General features: G+C 30.9%; 1 protein-coding gene across 1 annotated transcript; it reads left to right on the forward strand.

Moving 5' to 3' along the window:
- Window positions 1-8,231: 8,231 nt before the first annotated feature.
- Window positions 8,232-11,147, forward strand: LOC109338348 (cytochrome P450 89A2-like). The gene is made up of 3 exons (XM_019575557.1): window positions 8,232-8,531; window positions 8,848-9,499; window positions 10,457-11,147. The coding sequence occupies exons 1-3, from the start codon at window positions 8,256-8,258 to the stop codon at window positions 11,074-11,076; spliced, it is 1,548 nt and encodes a 515-aa protein (XP_019431102.1). The 5' UTR covers window positions 8,232-8,255; the 3' UTR covers window positions 11,077-11,147.
- Window positions 11,148-11,441: the final 294 nt, after the last annotated feature.

The following is an 11,441-nucleotide window of genomic DNA, read 5'->3' on the forward strand; positions in this document are numbered from 1 at the left end:
CTTGGTTCAGCCAAGAAGGTTTGGAGAATACTCTCACAAGGATATAATCCTCTTTGATTCACAAAGGAATACAATTTAGTTTGACTCAAAGTTGTTTATTCCTCAACATAGAACATTACATTTATAGGCAAGCCATCAAGGCTCCCTCGGTTGGAAACATAGAGTCATGCCTTGCACGTTTACGTTGGATACTCTATAAGCAATGAATCTACTCCTAATCTAGACTAAATTCGAGTAGTAAAAGAATTGGCACATGTGCCTTATTACAATTGAAAACAAACTTAATGACTTGGCCAATTGAACTTCAATGCCACAGTTGGATGAGCATGGGATTCCCTTCCACCTTAAGTGCACGACTCCATCATTAAGTGAAACGATTAAGAGACTTGAAGACACCTTAATGCTCACGAGCAAGCCTTGATGAGCTTCATAGGATTCTTCCAATTTGGCACATGGCAAATGTGAGTTTATGCCTTGTTAATGCTCCTCGGCTCCACTTGAATGTTTGCAAAGGATTCCTTTGGCAAGGAATGAATTTCCCACGACTAAGTGTGGCTGAAGACATAGGATTCCGTTGGGAAGAGTTGGTAGGCTACCAACGGCTAAGTTATGTGCATAAAGCACCTTTAATGCACCAATAAAGTCTCAAACGACCATATGCAATTTCCACACAAGCAACTTTGCTCCAACGTCCTTAGAAATGACTTAGGATGCTTCAGAATGAATTATGCTCAGGTAGTTTTAGCTCCAACGGTCCAGACATAGCCTTAAAGCTCCATAAATGCTCCTTTAAGCCTCTCCACGGTCACCTTGAAGATTCCCTCGAACAAATGCCTTCCAACGACCATATTAGACTTTATTTACCTGCCAAATAATATTAGACAAAGTTAGAATAAGTTTGGTTCACGAAAATATTAAGTTGGTCCAAGCATTAAAATGTCGGTTACACTTTTAGGCTTGTTTTAACTACTCATGAGTCAAATTTTATTCTGGTCAATTTTTATGGGCAGATTTATGACAAACATGCTTAAATTAATTAAACTAAGTGTTGGACAAAAGTTAGCCCACACATTTATTATAGAAATTAAAATGACTCAATACTTATTAAATTGACTAAGCCTGACTCGGTTAGGCTACGCCCAGCGCCTGATGCAGCATGCTAGGCGCATGCGCCTCGGTCAGATTTCCTGTCCAGGCCAGTCTGGCCCAGCACCTGGTGCATCACTGTGCGCACCAAGTTCCCCAACCCGGTCAGGGTTGTCTCGGTCAGGAATTGAGCCTGAGATCTGGCTCCGTGCCAGGGCCATTTTTGGCGTCTTGCCCAGACCCGTGGCCTGAGTCCTGCGCATGGCGTGGTCCATCCTTGGCTCGGTCAGAGCTATGGACCAAGATGCTAGTGAGCATCTTTACACCCCCTTGGGTTATTTTTGGCTCACCATCATGGAACAACATAATGAGTTGTCCAAGGGCATTTTGAACCCTTTTTGCCTGCGCCCTAGTCACAGGGCCACTTATGCCTTCAAGACCTCCAAGATCAAGATTAGGCTCTTTGAGGATCATATCATTAGTGTGGAGAGTAACCGATTACGAAATATTGAATTTTTGAAAACTAGGCAATTTTAGTTGTTGTAACCGATTACTCTACTTTGAGCAACCGATTACACTGCATGGTATTTAAGGAAATTTCTCCATTTTTCAAAATTCATCCTCCTCATTCAAATCTCTTCAAATTGTGGTAACCCCTCACAATCTCGAAAAACTGCCTCACTCAACCGTTTTGAGTGATTTTTGAGTCTATTCATATGACGTTTTCACTTCTAAATCCATTGCAACCAATATTTTTGTGTTTGGTGGTCAAGATAAAAAAAAACCCAAAATCTCTTAAATCGAAAACCTAGTTTTATGAACCTTCACTTTCATGTGATTCAAAGGAGGCAACCAGCTTCTTCCGAGGCTAATCCTTTGGATTCGGCACTACTTCTTACTAATGAGGAACAACGCAAAGTGTTCACAAAGCATTTTCTGTAGAGACCAATCTTTACTCCCAAATTTGGTAAGTTACACTCTTTCGAGTCTGATGATTTCATTTTCCCCACCCTTATTAGGCAACACAACATATTTGATTTATGTGAAATGCATTGTGCCTAATTTCCTGAATCTGTGAGGGTATTTTACTGCAACTTGACATTTAAGAAGAATAAAATGTTCTCTTATGTTAATGGTAAAGAAATTACCTTAGACTTTAAAACCTTGAGTTCAATTTGCGGTAACATACCCTGCATAGTAACAATAGTAGAATCAGACTTTCAATGCAACTAAGAAGGGTATAACAAAATGGATTTCTACTATTATATGTGTAGATAACCCAGAAGGGAAATTGAAATTCGTAAACAAAAGGCCATATGTGAAATTGTGAAAAACAAAGATATTCTCTCTATTGGTAATCTAAACCTAGAGGACTATTTGCTCCATTACTTTCTCAGTTACATTATAGTTCCAAAGTTTTCAAATCGTTCACAACTTAGCAATATGTAACAATAAGTAATGTATGTTATTAAGCATAATGTCCCAATTAACTGGATTTTGATGGTAATGAGACAAACATGGACAATTAGAGATGATCACAAACCTTACCTTATGCTATCATTATTACTGTCATACTTAAGCATTTTGGTGTATCTACTACTGGGGAGTCTAAGATCATACTCGATGCTTGGGATAATAAGATTGATGTTGATGTAATCCACAAGATGGGATTCTTTCGAGATACCACTGACATGATTTACAATTTTACTAAAAAATGATATATAATCATTGTGCATCAAGATTCATGGTCAAGGGATTACAAACTAATTCTACTAAAAAAACATTTGTTGCAATTTTTAAGGGATTAAAATCCCAACTATACTCTGATTTTTTGTTTTCTTTTAAATTTTTATTATTTAAATTATTCAATAGGATAAGAGACATTTATCTTTGGAATCTTTCTTTGTTTCTTTATTTATTTTTATAAAATTGAAATTAACAAAAAAAATAAAACTATATTTGAACAACATCTATTTATTTTAAATTACAATTTCGAAAATAAAGTTCTAAATAAATAAATAAAAGTGATGTTACATTACTCCTTGTTTTTATTAACTTATTTTTTTATGTAACATCAAAAAATATTTATCATAACTTCCACCTACAGGATTTAGTTCACCGATCGTTGCCATCAAAGCAAGAACTTCAGGGAACATTTCCCAACTTCCATTTATTTTTCCCTAGCTAGATTGCCTTCATCTACAGTAATTCTTGTTTCGTGAGATACTTCACCTAAGCCGCCCTCTTTTACAAGAAGAAAATAACATAGGTGTTTAGAAACCTATCATTGTTTGTTATTATTTTTATTTTAAAGAAAACAGAAGGTGAGTTTCTAGAACCGCCATTTTATTTATTTTTATTTATAGTAAAACTTATATAACTATCTCCTAAAAATAATGCAAATTGATTCTGCCAACAAACGCTTGTTGCAATTTGTAAGGATTAAAATTTCTACCTCTCTGATTTTATGCTTTCATTTAGATTTTTAATTTTTTTAAAAGTGCAATATGTTGAGAGATATTTATCTTTGGAATCTTTCCATGTTTTATTTATATAATATTAAAATTAACAAAAAAAAATTAACACTAGATTTGACCAACATTCATTTATCTTGTATTACAATTTCAAAAAAAATAAAATAGATAATAGGACAGGATTTTAGAAACGTATCTTTGTTTGTTATTATTTTCTTAGGACTTATTTGCGAGTGAGGTTTTGGAGGGGAAGAGAAGTGAATATATGACTTTTCAAAGTCTTCCCCTTGTTTGGGAGATGGATCAAGGAGATGGGAAGGTTTTGGAGGGTTTGAGAATAATTTTAACCCTCCACGTGTCTATTTTTTAAGTTCTCTCAATTTGACAAAATGTCAAAATAGCTAAACATGTTTAGTAATAATATATAATTACATATTATTGTCAATTTCTCATTCTTAATTACATTTTTAAGGAAAAATAAAAAATTATTCTTACACTATCATTAGTTTATTCTCTTTCATCTAGATTTCATATTTTCAAACAAGGGATGAGATTTCCTTCCTTTTCCCTTCCCTTCCTCCCCTTCGTAACCCTTTGATTCCTCTAAATTCTTTTCCCTCCTAACTCCCAAACAAAGCCTTAAAGAAAACATAGGGTAAGTTTCTAGAAACTCTCTTTTATTTAATATTATTATATTTATTTATTTTCCAAAATAAATAAATAAATAAGTTTATTTCTAAAAATATATTGTGATACTAAAAAATGAATTTGGACTTTTTAATATGCGGATAAAAATGGGGTTCACAATACTTTTCAATGTTCTATGTATATTATTTATTTTGTTATTCAAATATACTTACATTAATTTATTAGAATGATAAAATCTTGACTTAATTGAAAACTGATAAAGTGGATGAATCTTATTAATGATTGAGAATTTTAAAGACTGCACTTAATTATTAACAAATTCATTGATATAATCACATTCTTTAATTCATATACTTTTACCTAAAATGATGTTTTGAAAATGATGAAATGAAGTATAATAGTGGTTGATTCTAAATATATATTTATTATTACATTAAATAAAGAAAAAATATATGTATATTTTTACATTAAATAGGGAAAATAAATGTTCAGAATTGTTTTCCAAGTTCAGAGGCGTGATGATAAAGATATGGGTAAAAGTGTAAAACTATTTCTTTTGTTAAAGTATACAACATTAAAGTATACATTAAAGACATTCGTTTAGAAATCCATTGCTTAAAATTTCAAAGTCTTAAATATACAACATTTTTTACTTAGTTGTTAAAACTGTACCGGTTATCAAACCGGTCAAATACTAGTATAGTGGTACAGTAGTTCAACCGATAGTTCAGTAATTAAACCGCATACTGGTTAAATTGGACATACATACTTATATTTTTATATATATATAAAAACCTATAACAAAAAAAATTCAAATAGGTAGATACTCAAATTTATAATCCATATTCATAATCTACTCAAAATTCACATAAACAAACAACTTTATGTCTTTAACAAATTCAAAATCTAAATTACAAAACATATATCAATCCAAAAGTATCACTTAACAACTGCAAAATATAAATAAATGATACAAGTTCACAACTCACTCTACAAAACAAATAAATTTAGAGTTTTAACATTTAACACCAAAGAGTCAAAGTTGTCTCATATCGATATTATATTGTTGCACCAAATCCTATATTCAGACAGACAATACTCCAAGATTTCACAAATGTCATTGAGATTAGGTACCAAAAGGTGTAATCTAAGTATGCCTTGGAAGCATGTGCCTTGAAGTGTTAAACAATGATTGGAAAGATGGGTCACCTGTTAATGAGTTTTTAAGTTTTTAAGTTTTTTTTTCAAAAAAATATATTGTATAAATCGGCCGGTTTGGTGAAATACCAACCGATTCACTGGTTTTGACACGTTTTGATACTTGGCCGGTTCAACATATGTACCGTACTGGTTAGGAGACCAGTCACCAGTTTTCTGGTTGAACTGGCCGGTATGATATGCACGATAATACTTTTTTACTCTAATATAAATTAATTGAATGATTGCATGATAAAGTTAGTCAATTTTTCTTGATCAAGGTGATGTTTTTATTATTTGCTTATAATGAAGATAGGTGGATTATTTAGAATACTAGGTGGACAAGTTAGATGAAGAGTTATATCTATCTATGTCTAATATAATTTTATTATCCTTATCTATACTATATATATATATATTATATATATAAAGCTAAAACTTGAAATAACTTCCCTATTGGTGTAATTTTTATTTCTTATACTGCCATTAACATTATTTAATTTTTACAAAAAAATTATATAATCATAAGCAACTATCACCAATTCATTAATTAACCACATATCTCACCTTAAATTAAACATAATCATAAGCACAAAAAATATAATATAAAGTACAACGAACACAACAAATATATTTTAATTCAAAAAATGAAATATATAAAAATTGTATATGTAGTATCACACAATATTCGCCGGCAGGCACGAAATGCATATACACACTAGTTATATATTATTTATATTCCTATTTATTTGTTGCCTCGGGAGAAAAATAAATTATTATATAAGGGTCAACCTGAAAATTAAATAAAAATAAAAGTTAATCAATGGGAGCAACATACTTTTATTTATTACATATAATAATGATTTGTTGTCCTAAACTATATCATGTACCAATAAAAATATGTAATATGAATTTAAAAATTAATGATTTTTTCATTTTTCCTTTAATATAAATGGACGCCTTAATCAAGTGTCAAAAACCATATAGAAGCCATGTAAGTTAAAATTAAATATACCATGTCATAAACCATCTAGAAGCCAATTATTTTATTAGTTTTAAAATTAATTTACTAATTAAAAAAGGTGTAACATACTGATAATCACCTTTATTGGGTGTTTATCGTATCAGTTTTTTGTTGAGAAAATAAAAGGTTAAATACTGGCTTTTTCATTTCAGATTCAAAATCAGTCATCTAAATATTGAAAAATAAATTTAAATAATCATAATGATAACTGGTTGTGAATTCACTCATCTAAATATATATTTATTATTACATTAAATAAGGAAAAATAAATGTTCATAATTGTTTTCCTTATTCACGAGGTGTGATTAGAGATGCCAACTCATAAATACCTGTCAAAATACCCATAATGGATACCTCAAAAATAACTTATACGTGGAAATGGATATAATAATACTTGTCCTACATGTACTGAATATATAATTTAATTAAATATTTTATATATTTGTAATTTTTTATTATTATTTTACCATTATATTTTATTTATTTTATTATTATTTTATAATAAAGTTTAATGATTGGACTATACTCATAAAATTACCATATACATATAATATTACTTAAAGAATAATTATTTTTATATATTGATTATTATAAAATATAAAATAAATATAATTAAAATTGAAATCTGTTGAATACTTACTATTGATATAAATACCTGCAAATAATATAGGTATAAGTATAGATATGCATTTGTGCCCATGTTGCAATCCCTAGGCTTGATGATAATTTCATTAAATAAGCGCTATACATATTATATCTGTATAATTTCATTATCCTTGTCATATATTATTTATGTTCCTATTTATTTGTTGCTTTGCAAGAAAAATATATTATTTAAGAAATGCAATGATTCTATTACATATACCTGTGTAATTTATTATTCTTGTCATATACTATTTATGTTCCTATCTATTAGTTGCCTTGCAAAAATATATTATTTTAAAAATGTAATGGTTGTTTGATTTATATTATATTTTTTATATTTTCCTTTTTAGTCAATAATTTTGTCCATAACTGATTGAAAAATATATTGAAAATAAAAAATTAATAATTAAATATTTGCTGAACACTCACACTTGATAACACTCTTAATCAATAAATTATTATACTTTTTCTTCTGTTTTTGGTCCAATATATTGCATAAACAAGTTTATATTTTTGTTTCAATATTATTGATTGAGATATATTTACTATTTTTATAACTTCCCTCATAGTGTAATTTTTATTTCATATATTGTCCTTAATATTATTTAATTTTTACAAAAAAAACCATATAATCCTAAGCAACTACCACCAGTACATTAATTAATCACATATCTCACCTTAAATTAAACATCATCGTGAACAAAAAAAAAATATAAAGTACACCAAACACAAAAATACATTTAATTCAAAAAAATGAAATATATAAAAATTGAGTATATAGTATCACACAATATTCGTCGGCAGGCACGAAGTGCATGTATACACTAGTATATATAAAGCCAAAACATCTTATAACTACTTAATATGGTGTAATTTCTTATTGCCTATTTTACCCTTTTAATTAACTATTATTACAATGTTTTTATACATAATAAAAAATATTAATAGGAGTTAGAGAAAGTTACATACCTAAATATTATATTATTAATGTGGTTTTTTAAAAGAATTACAACTCATTTTCATATTTTTTTATCACAAAAAATATAATACGATTCTCTTAAATATTTAATACAAACAAATAAAAATGCAGAGACATAAAGTAGCTGTCGATACGCTAGTATATATAAAATCCTAATTTTCTAAAGCAATTATTCACATACTATCCATTCACTTTTTCACACATGGAGACCTGGTTCACCATCACAGCATCTCTCTGTCTCATTTTTCTGTTAAGAGCCGTGCTTTCTCTTCTATCACCCACCACCAAAATCAATAACCCATTCCCTCCTGGCCCTACCCATATCCCAATCATCACCCCATTAATATGGCTAACCAAATCCCTTTCCCAAATAGAGCCAATACTCAAAAACCTTCACACTAAGTATGGTCCCATTGTCACCCTCCGCATTGGTTCTAGGCCCGCCATATTCATCAACGACCGCTCCCTCGCTCATCAAGTAAGCAATACTTTTTTAATTATTATGTTGGTTTATTGTATTCAAACTCATGCTTTTATTTATTTTTGACCAAATTTTCCAATCAAATCACCATAGTTTCGAGAACTAGAAAATCCTTTGCTTAAATATGGGTTAAAATATTTGAACCCTTTTAGGATTTTATATTTAACCCCCGTGGATGCTATATTACAATTTTAGATTCTTCAAATGATAATGTTGTGGCAATTGTGGTTAGTCATATTTTTTCTGCAATTTTTCAAAATTATGATAAAAATAATGTTATTTATGGGCACAAGTTAATTGTTGTTAATTGCAGATCTTAGTCCAAAACGGCTCCGTCTTCTCAGACCGGCCCATAACCCTTCCTACAGAAAAAATCTTAAACAGCAACCAACATAACATCAACTCTAGCTCCTATGGCACCACATGGTGCACCCTCCGCCGCAATCTCACCGCCGAGATGCTCCACCCTTCTCGAGTCAAATACTTCGCACAAACTCGAATGTGGGTCCTCGACATCCTTCTCAAACGTCTCAAATTTGATATAAAATCAAGTGTCTCTATTAAAATCGTGGATCATTTTCAACATGCCATGTTCGCATTGCTCGTCTTCATGTGTTTCGGTGAACGAGTTGATGACAAGATACTTAATGACATTGAAAAAGCAGAACGTAGTTTGCTTGTCTCGCTCAAGAGATTCAATGTATTAAATTATTGGCCCAAAATTACTAAGATTTTGCTCCGAAAACGTTGGGAGGAGTTATTGAAACTACGGAGCAACCAGGAAGAGGTTTTGGTTCCGCTTATCAGAGCGAGGAAGGAAGCAAATAAAAGTGGATTATGCAATGACAATAATAATCCTAGAGCGTATGTGGATACTTTATTAGATTTGAAGTTGCCCATTGAAGGACAACGCAACCTAGATGAAAGTGAAATTGTGACATTGTGTTCAGAGTTTCTCAGTGCAGGTATCTAGAGAAAGTGTGAGTTAGGTTAACTCCCATTTTAATAGATCTTACAATAATTTTAGATACTAAGAAAATAGTTTTTATGCATAGGTAGTGTAAAATTCTTTTACAACATTAGTGCATCATCCTCTATCATTATATGTAGAGATGACAATGATGTTGGGAGAGATCAAATTTCAACGTCCTTGAAGCCGAATCCACTAGGGTTGAACCCTATCCCCAACTCATAAGGTTTCAGGTTTCCCCAACCCCGCCCTACTCTATACTTTAACCTGAACACATATATAAAGATAGTTTTAGTATACACACATGAGGGTTCAAACTCCAACGGGTTGGAAAAATAAACCTAGACCAAAACCTAGTCAAATTGGGTTTACCTAGTCAAAATCAGATTTGGATCGGATGGATACATATGAGTTCAGATTATATTGCTATCCTTATTCATGTGTTAATCTTTATTGTCCCTTAGATAAAAGGATTATACATAAATTGTAAATGATGCATTGAACATGTAAAAATATTTACTCTTCAAAAAAATCTTTACTTAGTGTATATATATTAAACACTTACTTTTATGCCTAACATTTCTATATAAAAAATCTTACAAAAAATACTTACTATATATCATAATTTGGAATTTGGAATTTTTCTAATTATAAAAGGAAAGTTTATTTAAAAAATATTATTTTTTAGTTCCTTAAATATTCCTTATTAATATAAATTGTATATGTTTGTATAAACAGCATAACCATTGTCTATAGGTAATAAATTCGATTTTGTTTTGCATGTGGCATTTCCATTTAGTTCTAACTTTTATATTATGAAATTGTTTTTAATACAAACTTTAGATCCTTTTTACACATTACAAAGTTCAAGGACTAAATCACATGTTTAGGACTTTACCCTATTTTTCATGCATTTGAGTTTTTACTTCGCTGGTTATTTTATCTCCTATAGGCACAGACACAACGTCCACGGCATTACAATGGATCATGGCAAATTTGGTGAAGTACCCTCACATACAACAAAGGATTGTGGATGAAATTAAAAAAGTTATGGCAGTGAGTGATAAAGAAGAGAAGGAAGAGGTACGTGAAGAAGACTTGGACAAACTACCTTATCTGAAGGCTGTGGTTTTAGAATCCCTTAGGCGCCATCCTCCAGCACATTTTGTGTTGCCGCATGCAGTGACTGAAGATGTTGCTTTCAATGGTTACTTGGTGCCTAAGAAAGGGTTAGTGAATTTCATGGTGGCTGAGATTGGACGAGACCCTAAGGTGTGGGAGGATCCTATGACATTTAAGCCCGAAAGGTTCTTGAATGAGGACGGTAGTCGACTTGAAGGGTTTGATATAACTTGTAGCAAGGAGATAAAGATGATGCCGTTTGGGGCTGGGAGGAGGATTTGTCCTGCCTATAGTTTGGCAATGCTTCATTTAGAGTACTTTGTGGCTAATTTGGTTTTGAACTTTGATTGGAAGGTTTCAAATGGAGGTGATGTTGATTTGTCTGAAAAAGAGGAATTCACAGTTGTGATGAAAACTCCATTAGAGGCTCATATTTCTCCTAGGATCTAGGGTTGAAACTCTTGTCTCTCTATCTCAATAACTAATATTTATGTCAGGTTAATGTACTTTTGTCTCTACAATTTTGGTCCTTTGTGTTTTTTTATGTTTCAATTTGGTTATCCATTATAAAGTATGAAATAAATTATTTATATCTTACTCATTCGTCATAGTAATGCTTGATTTTCGTACTATAAAATTATTGTCTGAGATCTCTTCCTAATCTTAGTTATTCATTACAATTTAGAGCATTAAAGTGGTAAGAATAATAAAGATGGAGAATTGATGAAAATGGAGATGGGAGAGGGAAGAAGAGGGGGAAAGAGAAGAATTACCAAAAATATTCAATTTTCTGCAACTCCATTAGTGCTTCATAT

Source organism: Lupinus angustifolius, unplaced genomic scaffold, assembly GCF_001865875.1.
Source record: "Lupinus angustifolius cultivar Tanjil unplaced genomic scaffold, LupAngTanjil_v1.0 Scaffold_22_58, whole genome shotgun sequence".
In the NCBI taxonomy this organism is placed as follows: Eukaryota; Viridiplantae; Streptophyta; class Magnoliopsida; order Fabales; family Fabaceae; genus Lupinus; species Lupinus angustifolius.

Coding starts and splice junctions, on each gene's coding strand:
- LOC109338348 (XM_019575557.1), top strand. CDS start 8,256: ATGGAGACCTGGTTCACCATCACAGCATCTCTCTGTCTCATTTTTCTG. Junction 8,532..8,847: donor ACCGCTCCCTCGCTCATCAA/GTAAGCAATACT, acceptor TGTTAATTGCAG/ATCTTAGTCCAAAACGGCTC. Junction 9,500..10,456: donor TTCAGAGTTTCTCAGTGCAG/GTATCTAGAGAA, acceptor TATCTCCTATAG/GCACAGACACAACGTCCACG.